Genomic DNA, 15,547 nt, shown 5'->3' with positions numbered 1-15,547 from the left:
CGATTTCGTTTCCCCTCCCACCCAGGAGTCCCAACATGTGAACACAGCCAGCCCACAAACCAAACCTTGCCAGTCTCACTGTTTGTGACTCAGCCTATGTTGCCTTGTGGCATCACAGCTTTTGGAGGGACCAGGAACTATGAACCGGTACGGGGTGTGCTTTGTGGAACTGGCACAATTACTTTAATATTAGACCCCCTCTTCTCAAAGAGACTATAAACTTCTAAAGCTGAGACCATGAAGCTTCCGAGCTTTTTGGATCTCTATCCCTTAGTATTATGCCCCGCATCGTGTAGGTGTTCAGTGAAAGTCTAGGTGAGGATGCCAGTGGCTAATCCCACGGAAAACCCAAACCACAGGAACAGGAATTAGAGGCCTCAGATGACAGAACACACAGGACCAGACCAAACATTGATGAGCAAACTGATCTTTAATGTGCTGACCTGAAAGGCCTGCTCTCCAGTGTGGGCACAGGCCACAGCTATTTACACAGAATCACTGTACAGTATTTACAGCAAGATGCCAGACACAGCATCATTCTGGATAGGCAAAGAAGGGGTGGGAACAGGCTAGGGAACAAAGCCCTGAAATAAAAGTGTAAGTGGAAATCTGCAGGTGTGAGCAGAGGGAAGGGCCAAGTCATGAGGGAGGCCGGTGAGGTAGACATGAAGGAAGAACCATTGCACCATCTCTGGTGCGTAAGGGGAGAGTCCACTGGGACAAAAGTCTTTAAAATTATGATCTAGTGGCATTTGAAAGGGATAAAATCTGCTACCGGTCACTTTTGTGAGGAAAAAGATGAAGGCAGTTAGAACCTCACAGACCACACCTTCTACCTCCCCTTACCAAAAAAGAGTAATTCTGCTGCTGCTTAAAATGCCCAGGACAGCAAACGGAGAAGGTAAAAAAAAAAAAAAAAAAAAAAAAAAAGATGTAGAGACGGAATCTTAAATAGACTCAGAAGAGACAAAGTAAAAGGGGTCAAGAGAGACACAGACATTGCACCAGAGGAAAAAAACAAAAACTCCAGAAGATCTGAACATCAGAATCACCCCGTTGACTTTTCATAAGTCACCTCTCCTCACCTCACCTTTCCCAAAGCTCCTCTCTCACCCCTGAATCCTGGGATTTTCACTTTAACTGAGGAGGAGAATTAGAATGAGACTGGTATACTGGGGGCGATCTAAGATTGCATCTTACCAATTCAGATCCCCTCCTTATCTTGTACCAGAATATCAGGGCTTCAGTCTTAGCCAAGGGCAGATTAGGGTAAGAATAGACAAAATGGAGGACACGAGGCCACAAAGCCCCACAATCCCAGGGCCACAGCGCCAGAGGCCTAGTTTGTCCAGTGGAATGAAGAGATCACAGGCATTTCTGACCACATCCAGCAGAAGTGGGGGATGACCTCGAAGGATCCGAGCCAAGAGTAGGACTCGGAGCTGGAGCTTGAGAGCCAGATGAGGCAAGCCTCCTCCTGGAGTCCCTGGACCCCCAGGTCCTGCATTTTCAATTCCTCCTGGGGCTCCTCCTCCAGACTCCTTCACTCGCCGGCTACAAGCTGAAGACTCTTGTTCCATCAGTAGGCGAATCTCATAGGCATCACGGCTCAAGTTCATGATAAGGGAAAACAGATAGTACCTGGGATACACAGGCAAGAAGAGTCAGTAAGGGCAGACAGTAGCCACTAAGCCCAACAAATAGAACACGTAAACATTTTTTTCCCCCGTAATGCAAAGGGATTATACATTGGAACACCAGCAGTAAGTGCTATTAGCCACTATTAAGAATGTCTTCCCAGTTTTCTGTAACTAATCAGCGTTTATGCGTACCTTAAGATCCTGGCTTAACATCATAAGCATCATCAAACCATCCAAGTTCAACCTCAAATCTCACTTGTCCACTTGGCAAGCCACATACTTGGCAAGTGTGTGGCAAGCACACACACATTTGACATGAACTATAATAATGCAAACGTTTTGAGAGAATGAGCTTCAGTTGTTTCAGAAACTCAGACACATTATAGATCTTTTAAATCCCATCCTTTTGTTAAAAAAACAAACAAAACAAAAACAAAAATGGAGGCCCAGAGGTGTTCGGCGACTTGCTAAATGTGTTAGATTATCAATTCCTTAAGAACAGTCTATGTCTGGGGCACCTGGCTGGCTCAGTCAGTAGAGCATACAACTCTTGATCTTGGGGTCGTGAGTGTCAGCCCTATGTTGGGCATAGAGATTACTTAGAAAACAAACACCGAACAGTCTGTTTTTGATTTTTAATCCACTATGACAACACTGGTCTATGCTCAATATAATTGTCCTACCTCTAAAACACATCCTGAATCCAACCCTATCTTTCTCCCTTACACGCTACCAGCACAGTCTCAACCATCAGCACCTCTTGCTTGAACTACTACTTTACTCATTTAACTGGTCTCTCCATGGCCACTCTTGCCCCCTGCCCCCAATAATCTAATTTCATCACTCCCCTTCTTAAAACTTTCCATGGTTTCCTTCCTGTCCCATTTAAGATGAACTCTAGACACCTTAGGCAAGCTTTCAGAACTCAACGTCTGACCCTGCCTCTTGAACAACATCTTGAATGTTTCTTGCCCTCAATCACTGTGCTCCAACCATATTAGTTTCTTTCTATCTTTTGATCTCATCAAGCTTGTTCCTGTTTTAGGACCCTTATACTGCCTCATCCATCCACCCGGAATATTCTCCTTCCAAAATCTTCACATGGCTAGTGCTTCCTTGCTCTTCAGGCCTGAGCTTAAATGGCACCTTTTCAGAGAGTTCCTCATTCTAAGGTAGCGAGCCTTTTACTCTCTACCACACGACCATAATTTAATTTCCTGCACAGCACTTAACTACTCATATTTTTATTTATTGTTTCTTTATGTTTGTCTCCTCCCATTACCATGTAAGCTCCACTGGAGCAGGGACTCCTTTTATCTTTATCCTTGTACCCTTGTCTAGACTAGTGCCTGGCACACAGTAAGAGCTCCATAAATATTTGTTGAATGAAATGCATAAACATGGCATATAAACTCTTCTAGGGAGTTGCTTTTCCATAACAGTCCAGCCATGCCTTCACTCCCATCCTTCATACACTATAAGCCATGTAATAGCTGTAAATCACTGATAAACATGAGAAGAAAAGCAAGACGTAAATGGAGATGGAAAGATGCTAACATTATATAACACAACAAACAGAATCACAGGAAACAAAAATAAAAACAAATACAAATGATGTGTATACAGATAATTTTAATCCCAAATCATATTTCTCTCCACCTTCATTACCCGCCAGCTCCTTAGTCCAAGCCAACATCATCTCTTGGCCATATTAGGACATCTCCTCTTCTGCCCTACCGCAACCCACCTTCCACATTGCAGCAAGACAGATCTTCTTTAAACACAATTTGAATCATGTCACATCCCTGTTCGGAACCCATCGTACTTGGGATAAAATTTAAACAAAACAAAACCAAAGAATCCTACCCTTGCGTAAGAGGCCTTGCACGAATGATCTGGCCCCTGCATACATCTCCAGCTGAAACTTATGCCCTTCACTCAATACTGTTCATCATGCTGGCTTCCTTTCTATTTCTCTAATTCCACAAAATATGTCCTGGTTTAAGGCCTTAGAATGTCCTATTTTCTGTTTGAGAAGGTCTTCTCTGCCACTGTTGGCTTTGTCTAACTTGTACTCAGACTTCAAGTCTAAACTAAAACATTACTTTCTCAAAGAGTTCTTCCTTAGCCTTTCAATTGAAATCGGCCCCCCTTATTATATATCTCATAACACTCTGTACATTTCCACAAATATTGGGTTTGGTATTTGTCTTAATATGACTCCCCCCACTAGACTAGGAGCATAAAGAGAGTAGGAACCGCATGTATTTGCCTCTTTGCTTTATTCCTTAGCCCATAGGAAGCACCTCCTAAATATTTTTAGAATGAATGAATGAGCAGGCAGTGAAAGACATAATCTGTGGTAGACAGATTATGTAGACAGAAGCAGAATGAAATCAATATAGTATCTTAGGCATCATCATGGAGGAAAAATCTGCCTTCCATCTGCCTCCATTCACTATCCTCTGATAGTTTAAAATCTAAATGAAGACCGGATGCCAAGTGATTAAGACGTGTATATTCTGGGAAGACCCTGAAAGATCTTTCACAAAAGACAAGCCAGGCAGTACAGGGAATACAAAAGGTCTTGTAGGATAAAAGGATATCAAACCTGAATGAACGCTGGGCCCACTTCTCCTGATCCACACGGGGAGCTAGTCCAGATTTTCCAGCCCACAGGACATTGTCACAGGCGAAGTACAAAGCTCGATTGAGGTGACTAACAGTGATGCAGAATCTCAGGACAACATCTGATAAGTGCACAGCTCGTTTGGCTGACTCAAGGGCATCTGCTGAGTTACCCAGTCGTAGAACTTGTGGGGATTAGCAAGGAAAAGCAAGGATTTGGAAGTAGAGGCAAAGAGAGAGTGAGGCACAGAGAAAGAGAAAAGAAGGTGAAAATGGAGGAAGTGATAGGAACATTTTTTTTTAAAAGAGGAAAATCAGTTCAAAAAACTTTTTTCTTCAAATTTTCATCAACTCGTGTCCCAGTTTGGTGTTCTCAGACCTGCCCCATTCTCTCCAATCCTTCATTAGCCTCTTACCCCTGTTCTCTGATCTCAATCAGGAGGCCTGCAGAGGATAACTGCAGAGCCAAAGGAGGGGCAAGAATGGGCAGAGGAGGTCAAGAACAGGAAAGAGGGACTGAGGGAGAATAGCTGGGGATGGAGAGAGTGTTGGAGTAATAAAAGCAAAAGCACAGTTACTTACGCTTTCTTCCTAGGCTCAGATGACTCTCCAGTTGTCGAATTTGTTTCTGTAACTCAGGACTGGCCCCATGTTTTTGTAGTGCATGGCCAAGAAGGGAGCAGGCATACTGAGCCGCCCTGGAGGAGAGGCCAGGCAACGTAAGGTAGAGAGACCTCCCTAACCTACCCCTCAAAAAGTCTTCCAAGAGGCAAGTAATGACTTCCCTATTCCCAGTTTGAGACCATTCCCTGTCCTCCTGTATACACCCGTATCTTACCATTTCTCCTCCAGGGCAGGGGAAGGGAAAAGCTTAAGGATAAAAAGGAGACTAGAAAGGGTTGAGGGACACCACTTGGAGTTGAGAAAATAAGAGGTTTGACCATGATGAAGTCTGAAAGGGACTCTGAAGGCAGCAGGAGATCCATCACAAGCACATCCGTGTGAGAATGTATGTGATACGTAAGGGAGTGGGGGGCAGACGGAGAGCAGATTATTCTTCAGAATAGGTGAACTGGTAGATTTCAAGGCCCTCTAACTGAATCGAGACCGGAAGACAGGGCGGAGGCAGAGGAGTTCCCGGATAACAGCAGGGTGAGGGGACAAGGGAACTAGAGCCACTCAGCTCTGGGGGCAGAGTCTGGCTCTCCGTCGCGGGGCGAATGCTCCTCACGCCACCACCGCCCAGTGAGTAAAGTGTTGGTCTTATGTGGACAAGGCAACCCTTCGCGGCCTCCCCGCTGGCCCACTCGTGCCTCAGTTTCCCCATCCTTCCGGTGAGCAGAAACGAATCATCTCACGGCCCGCTCAGATCTGCTCCTGGCTGTCCGTCCGGGCCCCCGTAGCCCGAGCTGACCTTTTGTGACCCCCGTAGTGTGAACGGACCTCGCCTCACGAGGATCTTCTTCTGCCCCCACCCCCATTCCTATTCGGGCCGCACCTACACAGCCGTTCCCGGGCCTGGCTCTGAGCACTGAAGCGAACCCAGGCGTCCATGACAGCGGCAGTCCCGGCTCCGCAGCCCCGCGCCCGCCCCACTTCCCGCCCCTAGTCACGCCTCCTGGACGAACCAACGGTCGCTCGCGAGGGACAAACATCCTCCGAAAAGAGAGTGAGTGGGGCCGGCCTCGGAAGCGGAATTTCAGAACGGGAAGCGTTTGGCCTGGGCCAACACCTGCCGTGTTTTGTGTGTGTCTCCATCAGAGCGTACTTTTACCAGGTGGCCTCTGTTTCCTAAGCATGTCTCTGGCGGCACATTCTTCTTTAATAATCTGGACCGGGGGCGGGGCTTGCAGGAGTAGGGGCGGGGCGAGAAGGCGCAGATGCCAGGTCGCCTCGGCGGCTGGGATAGGGTTGCCCCTCCCCGGGGATGCTTCCAAAACACCCCCAGCGCGCGCGCGCGCGCGCGCGCGCACACACACACACACACACGCGCGCGCGCGCGCGCTGCGGCCAAATCCAGGGCTCTAGAGGCTGAAGAAATCTATGGGAGTAGAAGCTAGCACCAGATCCCTGCTCCCCGCAGGACCCTGACGGTTGGGCCGGTGACCTCCAGAATACAGATGGAGAGTCTCCAGGGACAGAGGCTTTAGTGGACGAAATTCGCACTAACCAGCTAACCCCTCCTAATAAGAAGGGCGAAGACTCAGTGGACGAAGCTAACCTCTTCATACTCACCCTCCATCCCCTCACCCCTTTCCCTTCCAGATCACCATGTCTATAGGCAAGGCACCCCTGGGGGTTAGCTGCGGAGGAGGAGGTCTGGGCGGGATCAGTAGAGGTGGTGGGATCAGAACTCCTCACCTTCTCAGCTGCAGCCAAGGTCCGAGTGGGACTGACCATTGTACTGTTTCTTTGGCTGTAGGGAACCTGACCATGCTGTGGTCAGTGACTCGGCCACGACCCAGCCAACTCCATCCTTCCCCTGTGCGGCAACTCTTTGCCCAATTAGCAGCTGCTGACTTAACTAGTCACCTTTGTGGCCCCTAGATGCCACTTGGAATATCACTGTTCAATGGCTGGCCGGGGACATTGTGTGTCGGACACTCATGTTCCTGAAACTAATGGCCATGTATGCTGCAGCCTTCCTGCCTGTGGTCATTGGACTCCACCGCCAGGAAGCAGTACTCCACTCGCATGGACCCCACTCAGCTGGAAGGAAACTTCTGGAGACAGCCTGAGGACTTAGCTTCCTGCTTGCCTTGCCCCAGGTGAGTGACTTGGGACTCAAGGCTTGACTGAACAAGAATTTGGGTATGCTACATAAACCTTTGGAGTCAAGAGGTGTGCTTGGCCAGTGGTCACCCAATAATCCTTAGAGTGGAGTCTGCTGTTTTGCAAATTAAGATCATTGCATGTTGGGGCGCCTGGGTGGCTCACTCGGTTAAGTGCCCAACTTTGGCTCAGGTCATGATCTTGTGGTTTGGCTCAGGTCATGATCTTGCGGTTCGTGAATTCAAGCCCAGCATCAGGCTCTGTGCTGACAGCTCAGAGACTGGAGCCTGCTTTGGACTCTGTGTCTCCATCTCTCTGTCCCTCCCCTGCTCAACTCTTTCTCAAAAATAAATGAACATTTAAAAAAACCCGATCATTGGGGCGCCTGGGTGGCGCAGTCGGTTAAGCGTCCGACTTCAGCCAGGTCACGATCTCACGGTCCGTGAGTTCGAGCCCTACGTCAGGCTCTGGGCTGATGGCTCGGAGCCTGGAGCCTGTTTCCGATTCTGTGTCTCCCTCTCTCTCCGCCCCTCCCCCGTTCATGCTATGTCTCTCTCTGTCCCAAAAATAAATAAAAAACGTTGAAAAAAAATTAAAAAAAAAAAAAAAAAAAAAAAAAAAAAAAAAACCCGATCATTGCATGCTAATCTGTATCTCTGTTAAGAGCCTACTTCTTAAAAGCAGAACCTGTATCTATGACTCCTTCTTCAGCTTTGTTTTGCTATGCTTGGCTCCCACCTTTTTGCATCTCCCCAGCTTCACCTTCTTCAGGAGATTATTGCAGAAAACTCTAGGGATTGAAACACATGTGGGGGTCTATAAAGAAGACAGTGGGGGCGCCTGGGTGGCTCAGTTGGTTGGGCATCCGACTACGGCTTAGGTCATGCTCTCTCAGTCCATGGGATAGAGCCCTACATCGGGTTCTGTGCTGACAGCTCAGAGCCTGGAGCCTGTTTCAGATTCTGGGTCTCACTCTCTCTCCACCCTTACCCGCTTGTACTCTCTCAATCTCTCTCTCAAAAATAAACAAACATTAACAAAAAAAAAAATTAAAAAAAGAAGACAGTGAAGCCAGGGGCTTTGGGTAAAACTCTGTAGTACATTTACTCATCCATTTAAAAAATTATGTGCATTACTCCTAGGTACACTCAAATGCTCTATCAAGGATTGAGCAGCAGAGTCCTGCCTTCAAGAAACTTAAGACTAGTGCAGAAAACAAATTAGTATGCAATTGTAGTACAGTATGCAGTCAAGCATCATGCTAAAGGTAAGCATATGGAGAAGCTAAAGAACAATGAGGGTGTCTGAAACCACTTCTGGACAGTCAGGGAAAGCTTCTCAAAGACATTAAAACTGATTGTTTTTGACTTGTTAAGAGAGGTGTTAAACAAGTTAAATAAAGCAGGGAATGGTGGGGAGGTGGAAGGCAAAGGAATTCAAAGTGGTTGCTGCTAAAGTTGAGGACTAGAAAATGGGTGAGTAATGAGCCTGGATGGGAAGGAAAGCTCGATTACAAATACTAAGCTTGTACTTTATCCTGAGTGGAGAGGCACTAAGGTAAAATGTGGAGAGTGAAATAATCAGATTTATATTTTTTATTCTAGCTTTATTGTAAAAACTGCAAAGAACACTAGAAAGAAAACAGAGCATGTGAACTTGGATACAGTTATCAAATCTCAAATATTGACAATGAACTAGAAATCTAGGGGAAAAAAATGAAATATGAAGCAATTCCTTTAAGACCAAAACCTTTAAGACCCCCTCTGAGGGGAAGGAGTAGAGCAGCATTTTGGAGACCAGGATTAGGATTATATGTGGAAGGGCTGTGGAATGATAATGTATTATAGAAGATTTAAAATCTGATCCCTAAATCCTCAAATATTAGAAATGTAACTACCAAAAGTTAGACTGACTATAGTTCTAAGATAAAAAATATTGCTTCCGACAATATGTTGCAACAGGACCTCTGCTACCCAGAGCTTTAAAAAGCAGCATTGTTGCCTCAGTGTAAAAGTTGTTAGTTTTTTATATGAAACAAATTTTAGATGTGGACTGGGAGTTAGAAGCCTGTTTTTTTGTTTTTTTTTGTTTTTTTTTTAAGGTTTATTTGAGAGATAAAGACAGCACAAGCAGGGAAGGGGCAGAGAGAGAGGGAAAGAGAAAATCCCAAGCAGGCTCTGCATTGTCTGGGCAGAGTCAGATGCAGGGCTCAATCCTAGGAACCATGAGATCATGACCTGAGCCGAAACCAAGAGTCAGATGCTTAACCAACTGAGCCTCCCAGGCACCCCTAGAAGCCTGTTTGTTTTTTTTTTTTTATTGCATTGTTTTGTTTCTTCTGAGTGTAGGCTCTACTACTAGCTATGTCACTTTGGCTAAATCACTTGAAACCAATGGGCCACAAGATATTACATAGGAGTTTCATCCTTTGTAACAGACATTCTGACAACTGCAGTCCCCATTTGGTTCAACGGCAAACTGATTAACATTATGATACATGTGCAAAAGGTGGTATTTTTGGTTCCAAGTTAGTATCCTCTTGTATAAATTCTTCATTGCCCACATGTTGTATTTATTTAAAAGTAGGGTTTTTCTTTTTAATGTTTATTTAGTTTTGAGAGAGAAAGAGACAGAGTGTGAGTGGGGGAGGGGCACAGAGCAGAAAAACAGAATCTGAAGCAGGCTCCAGGCTCTGAGCTGTCAGGATGGAGCCTAACATGGGGCTCAAACCCACCAACCGTGAGATCATGACCTGAGCCGAAATCGACGCTCAACCAACTGAGCCACCGAGGTGCCCCCCCTCCCCCATATGTTGTATTTAAAATATCAGTCCTGCCTTCAAGGACTAATATGTCTGTAAAAAAAAAAAAAAAAAAAAAAAAAAGTGGGTCAAGGGAGTACTGGAGTAGTTAGAAATTATCTTTGTAGGTTCAAGTTTCCACAAGTTGAAAGGAAAGTTTGTATAGTAGGTGGTAATTTGCATATAAAATACGGGAAAGGAAAGGCAGACCTAGGGCTATGGACCAAACTCCGTACAGGAGGCTTACCTATTTTTAAACCCCTTTTCACAATTTGCTAGGCATGGTACAAAACAAAACAAACCAAGCAAACAAAAAAACCCCAGAAATATATGGACTCAAGACAGGGAAAGAGGAAAGACCACTCCCCTAACTAGCTCCGAGGAGCTGATCAAAACCCAAAGCCATTCATAAAATTGTCTATGGCTGATACTATTCATCTTTCCTAAAAGTCCCTCATGCCTGCTGAAATCACTTTCCCAAATGCCTTAGACCCAGGAATCTGACACCCACTGAGCTTGCTTTATCAAACAGTGACTCAATCTGCCTTACCTGAACCAAGGTACTAATCCTGAAGCTCTAAACTGAAAAATACTCTTTATGGATTAAAATAAAAACCTCAGCAATTTATCAAAAAGGGGGAAGGGCAGCCAATAGCATTTGGAAGAATGTTACATTTTATTACTTAGCATTGTTTCACTGTTAATAGTTATTGTACATAATACTATTACTGAAGGTCATTTCACCTAGTGGCTGCAAAATGGCCTGAAATTTTAGCAGCACCCATTTTATACAAAATTTCTTTTTCCACAGAATTGATTAGACACATCAGAAAAATCATTTCAGCTAAAAATGTTGATGTGGTAGAAATACCCTTTTACAAAGTGCAACATTAGGATAGTACTCGAGAAGGCAAGATTCTTTAAGTCCCAGGATTTAACGAACTGACTGATTAGCTCCACAGCTGAAAGGAATGATATTTTCAAGATTCTAACCTTTTAAATATGGCACTACGGATGAACCAGTACTCAGCACTGCACAGCTCTGCATAGAACGAAGGATGCTGGGAAGACAGTGTGACTGGTGGTGGGAAGGGGGAAGGAGGACCAGTTCTAATAGTCCTCAAACTCCACTCCAGCTGTTCCTGTTCCACACCGTCCGCCAAGCTGGCCCAGTCTCCTATATCCAGTGTGTCACCAAAGGCAGTTTCAAGGCTCGATGGCAAGAGACCACCAATAACCTCTTCACCTTCTGTTGCCTCTTTCTGCTGCCATGGACTGCCATGACTGTCTGCTATACCTGCACCATCCTCAGTGGGTCCAGTTCCCCGACGAGGAAGGGGGACCACAGTGAGACTCCAATCCCCGGGCCCTAATCCATACCTTAAAACTATGGCCTCTAGCCTCACTTACTGATCTGATAGCTGTGACCACCAAAAGTAACTTCATAACCATATCTCTAGCACCTGATGCTGCAAGTATTTGCCAAATGCCTTCAACTCTAACAACCTTCTAGCTATCCTCTGGGGTTGAGTTAGCTGGGTACGGAGTAAGGAGAAAGATGATCAGTATTCTCCTTTAGTCTTGGATACCATCAAGTCTTCAAGAAGACTTAGTAGCTTCATGTAACACAGCACCTCAATCAAAACCTTTTCTCCAGCATGTCTGTCATAATCCTTGGGGTGGGGGGACAGGAGGGAAGCATATAGTCCCAGTTTGGGAAGGGAAGAGGGTTTACAGCATTACCTATTTGCCATATTTTCTTCCTTGTATTGGGAGAGCTCCAGCTCACGATCTCTGCCACTCATCCATTCACCCTACACTCAACTCAGAAGCTGAGGGGTTCTGAAATTGCATATATTTTCTAAATTCCCAACCCCTGCCAGGAATTTGCCCTCCGCTGCTCCTTAGACAATTGTTCCCATGTTCGTCTGCAGGCCCTGGGACTGGCCCTAGTTGTCTTGCTGACGTTTGTCCTCTGTTGGGACACCTTATTACCTGCTAGAACTGTGGTACTGGTTCTCTCCCAACATGCTAACTGAAGTCCCTCCCAGCCTCAGCCACATCCTTTTCCTTTTTGGCCTCTTCAGTGTTCCTCTGGATCCTCACCTCTATGGAGCCTTTACCCTTGGCTGCTGAAGGCACCAAGAACACAGTAGAGACTCCTCCAGGGAAAAAGGCTCTGAGAGAATGCCCCAACAGGAGATTCAAGCCCTTAGACAGCTGGAAGTACAAACAAATGTGGCAGCAAGGACAGAAGAAACAAAAGAGACATTCCTGTAACATCCATCTGCCCAGGACAGAGCATACAGAAACAGAACAATTATTCTTTAATATCACAAGAACACCTCACTTCTGCCCGTGCTCTCTAAAGAAATACCGAGCAGTGTTCTCTACTCTGACCCTAGCTGAAACTTGAAGACTATATCTAATGTAAAAAATCACACAGAATCGAGTCCCTAGAAGTATCTCCACAGTGACCCATACTGCCTTACCGTAAATAGTGCTTCAGAGCTTGCAATGTTAGAACAGAAAAGTAATTTTAAATGTACAAAACAAAAATGAGACATTTATTCATAACTCAAAAAAACCCCACAACCCACTAAGCAAGTAGAGTGAGAGTTAAATATAAACACGGGGAGTTCCACCCCAACCCTACTTCTCCAAGGCTGTATGGTCACAAGGAATCTCTGGAGAGAACATCTGGACAAGAGAGGACCAGTCAGCGCCGCCTCCGGTCTGGACTCCTGCTGCGTCTTCGGCCACCTCTAGGGAAAAGGAAGAGTCCATCAGAGGAACATAATTCTATGTCCTTACTCTGTTTTGCTCATGTTCCCTTCACCAAGATAGTTTGCCCTCTCCACTTTACCTCCTCTTGCCCTTGGGTGGACCCCGAACAAAACACCAGTCCACACTGATCGGCTGTCCCATCAGATCCTGGCCATTGAGTCCCTCCATAGCAGCCTGGGCCTCCTTGTATGTTTCATATTCAACTAGAGTATACCCCTAGGACAAGTGAAAAAACAGAGATCAAAGCCTTCATATTCCACCAAATACCACTATTTTATTCCTCAAATCTAGGCTCATACTCAAATAGAAAAATATATAAACTTTAAACAATGAATGTACACCATATAACTGTACTGTACAAAATGTCTGTTTCTATCTGTCTTTTTTCTGTGTCTAACAAAATCAATTGCCAACCTCATTTTATTTCTTGGCCAATCACAATGGACAACTACCAATGCTGTCAGAGGTTATGGGGGAAGAGAACAACAGATTGTTATTTAGGATACCTTCAGGTATCCTGTACGCCGGTCCAAGTTGAGGTGGATGTTTTTTATTTCTCCATACTCTGCAAATTTGTCATGGATGTCTTCTTCAGTGGCTTCCTCGTGTACTCCAGTGACAAACAGAATCCAGCCTTCAACAGCTGTTGGGGAAGGGAGGGAGAGTGAGCACACCAGAGAAAAACTTCAAGCAAGATCACAACAGTGGAGTGAGTGCGGATTTCAGAGATTGGTTAAGCTATCTCTGATTCCATTCCTACTTGGTTTTATTTCACTGGTCCATAATTCACTACAAACACAGAGCCCTACAAGCTACATTTCACTTACAGCGCTGTGGTCCGGGTTCATCACCATCCTGCTCCACGCTGTCATAATCCTCACGCATCCGCGCTCGAGACCCTTCTTCTATAAGGAACATACAGGAGATCACCGGAAATCTCTTCTCCCACTGTTCCCCATGAGTCCGAATGGGGACCCCGAAACTCGTAGCTGTCGCCACTCTAAACCCATTTTCCCGACACAACACTCACCGGAGCCAAAGCCGCGGCCCTTCCGTTTCTTCGCCTTTTCTTTCAGTTTGTGGATGCTCTCTGGAGCCCCAGAAGTGAAAGAATGAATAACAAAGATAACAGTTACTTATAACAATAGTCTGTCTCGGAAAACATCATCTGAAGGCAGTCCCACCACCTCCAGTCCCATTCCCTTCCCGGTCCCTCCCCTATTCCTCCCGAAGGGGGCGCAGTCTCTAATCCAACCGAAACCTGGTTCCCCGACTCCCATCCTCCCTGCCGGGCAGAAATTGTTTTCCTATTACATCCTTCTCTCGCACCTTCCCCGCTTCCCGCAGCAGCCTCCACTGTCCTCACCGTCCCCATCCTCATCCATGGCGAAATCCTCGCCCCCGGCCTCATGAAGATCCAGCACGTCCGCCATCTTGCCTCCCTTCTTACTCTCGTCCGTGCCGCTCAGGCACTAGGCACCTCGGGAAACTGTCGCGGAGGGGAAAGGTCGCTAGTCAAGTTGACCAATCAAAAGCTAAGCCTAAGTCCCGCCCCCGGCGCAGCGAAAATACGCAATGGAGGCGGGCCTTGTTCGGGAAGATGCCGGAAGTGTTCCTGTAGCCATCTTGAGCAAGTGGTCAGCTGAACAGAGTGGCACTGTAAGGGACAAGCTAACGGGTGGCTGCAGGCAGTGCCCTATTAAGTAGGGCAGCCGAGGAGAAATACTACTGCCAGCGAAGCACAGCCGAATTTCTTTATTAGAGGATTGTGTACCGTCTCCTTGGACTCCGTACCAAATGGAAGTTTGAAGAACGTTTTTTTCTCTCAAAACTTCTAGACCTGTATCCTGCTCTGAAGAGCAGCTGGATCTGTGATGGAAACATTTTAAAAATAGTTCAGTCCATAATGCTGGGTACTGAAGCTGTTTCTGGCTCGTACTGCAGCACCGAATTTCTCTTAACACTAACAGACCTGGTTGTCCGGGAACTAGCATTGGTGACACGGGTGTCAACTTCTTAAAAATTTTTTTGTTGTTATAATTTTTTAAAGATAAACTCTCAAACTCTTCCCACCACCTCTGGGGATTAAAAAACAAAACAAAATCATGGCTTTCAACAAAATGGGGGCTTTAACCTCTTTGGGAATGGTGCGTGTATTTCATGTTTAAAAACCTAGGCGTTGAAAAAACAAACCTAGGAGTTGAGGCAAAACCCATATTGCCCCCAAATTCTGGAATCCTGATGTAAACCTTTAACAATAGTGGACTGCAGATTCATTTATTTATTAATTTTTTAATCAAGCCGTTATGTGACTTTAATATTAGAGAAAGTGTGGGCAATACAAGGCAAAATAATCTCATTATCAACAATCACTTTATAACTACATTATGAAAGTGATAATTGCTACGACAAAGTGTAATGGCAGTACAAAGAAAGTTTCTAATAGGACTGGGAGTAAGAAGGGCTTGCCTTTGAACTGGGCCTTTAAGGCTGGGTAGTTTTCCAGGCCACGCAGCTGTACTGAGAATAGGAGACACTAATCCATTCTCCACAGTAGGTAGTGTGATCCTTGAAAAAATCAGCTGGTCATATCCCTAACAAAACCCTTCCTTGACTTTTTCACTTGGGAATAAAATTTGAACCGCCTACTCTGCCTATTTACAACGACCTCCATTACCATTCTGCCTTCTTATTAAGCTCTCCCTACATTTTCCCTCAATTGTGCTGTCTCTTTCCCACCTCAGGACTTTTGCAACTTTCTGTTCCTGATGCTCTTATTCCAGCTCTTCACATGGCTCATTCAACTTCATCCTTTAGGTCTCCCTAAAATACTACTTTCTCTACTTTCCTGTCCTTCACTCTTGTTTATGTCCTTCACGGAACTAGCTTACTACCTTGTTTACTTTCTGACTCGTTTATT

At 45.6% G+C, this 15,547-nt stretch overlaps 2 protein-coding genes and 1 pseudogene across 4 annotated transcripts; 1 reads left to right on the top strand and 2 right to left on the bottom strand.

Moving 5' to 3' along the window:
• Positions 1-413: 413 nt before the first annotated feature.
• PEX11B (peroxisomal biogenesis factor 11 beta) lies at positions 414-5,864 on the bottom strand. Of its 2 annotated transcripts, none has more exons than XM_060622260.3 (4): positions 5,767-5,864; positions 4,851-4,966; positions 4,252-4,453; positions 414-1,641 (listed from the first exon to the last, which is right to left on the bottom strand). In XM_060622260.3, the coding sequence occupies exons 1-4, from the start codon at positions 5,820-5,822 to the stop codon at positions 1,236-1,238; spliced, it is 780 nt and encodes a 259-aa protein (XP_060478243.1). In that variant the 5' UTR covers positions 5,823-5,864; the 3' UTR covers positions 414-1,235. The 2 variants fall into 2 exon arrangements, with proteins under 2 accessions (XP_060478243.1, XP_060478244.1); XM_060622261.3 differs by lacking the exon at positions 5,767-5,864 and adding an exon at positions 5,582-5,760.
• Positions 5,865-6,148: 284 nt separating this feature from the next.
• LOC132670930 (gonadotropin-releasing hormone II receptor-like) lies at positions 6,149-11,213 on the top strand (annotated as a pseudogene).
• Positions 11,214-12,386: 1,173 nt separating this feature from the next.
• On the bottom strand, positions 12,387-14,127 carry RBM8A (RNA binding motif protein 8A). Of its 2 annotated transcripts, none has more exons than XM_060622262.2 (6): positions 13,994-14,127; positions 13,658-13,717; positions 13,455-13,532; positions 13,134-13,270; positions 12,707-12,843; positions 12,387-12,605 (listed from the first exon to the last, which is right to left on the bottom strand). In XM_060622262.2, the coding sequence occupies exons 1-6, from the start codon at positions 14,058-14,060 to the stop codon at positions 12,560-12,562; spliced, it is 525 nt and encodes a 174-aa protein (XP_060478245.1). In that variant the 5' UTR covers positions 14,061-14,127; the 3' UTR covers positions 12,387-12,559. The 2 variants fall into 2 exon arrangements, with proteins under 2 accessions (XP_060478245.1, XP_060478246.1); XM_060622263.2 differs by having other exon boundaries at positions 13,455-13,529.
• Between the last annotated feature and the right edge of the window lie 1,420 nt (positions 14,128-15,547).

Source organism: Panthera onca, chromosome C1 (genome assembly GCF_046562875.1).
Source record: "Panthera onca isolate mPanOnc1 chromosome C1, mPanOnc1 haplotype 2, whole genome shotgun sequence".
Taxonomy (NCBI): domain Eukaryota; kingdom Metazoa; phylum Chordata; class Mammalia; order Carnivora; family Felidae; genus Panthera; species Panthera onca.
The sequence above is the reverse complement of the archived record's forward strand: the minus strand, read 5'-3'. Positions and strand labels throughout refer to the sequence as shown.

Excerpts from the sequence above, each read along its gene's own strand:
- RBM8A (XM_060622262.2), bottom strand. The coding sequence starts at position 14,060 with ATGGCGGACGTGCTGGATCTTCATGAGGCCGGGGGCGAGGATTTCGCC. Across the intron at positions 12,844-13,133 it reads GGCGTACAGGATACCTGAAG|GGGTATACTCTAGTTGAATA; the intron begins GTATCCTAAATA and ends CACTTGTCCTAG. Across the intron at positions 12,606-12,706 it reads CCACCCAAGGGCAAGAGGAG|AGGTGGCCGAAGACGCAGCA; the intron begins GTAAAGTGGAGA and ends CCTTTTCCCTAG.
- PEX11B (XM_060622260.3), bottom strand. The coding sequence starts at position 5,822 with ATGGACGCCTGGGTTCGCTTCAGTGCTCAGAGCCAGGCCCGGGAACGG. Across the intron at positions 4,454-4,850 it reads TCTGAGCCTAGGAAGAAAGC|TTCTACGACTGGGTAACTCA; the intron begins GTAAGTAACTGT and ends AATCCCCACAAG. Across the intron at positions 1,642-4,251 it reads TGGGCCCAGCGTTCATTCAG|GTACTATCTGTTTTCCCTTA; the intron begins GTTTGATATCCT and ends TGTGTATCCCAG.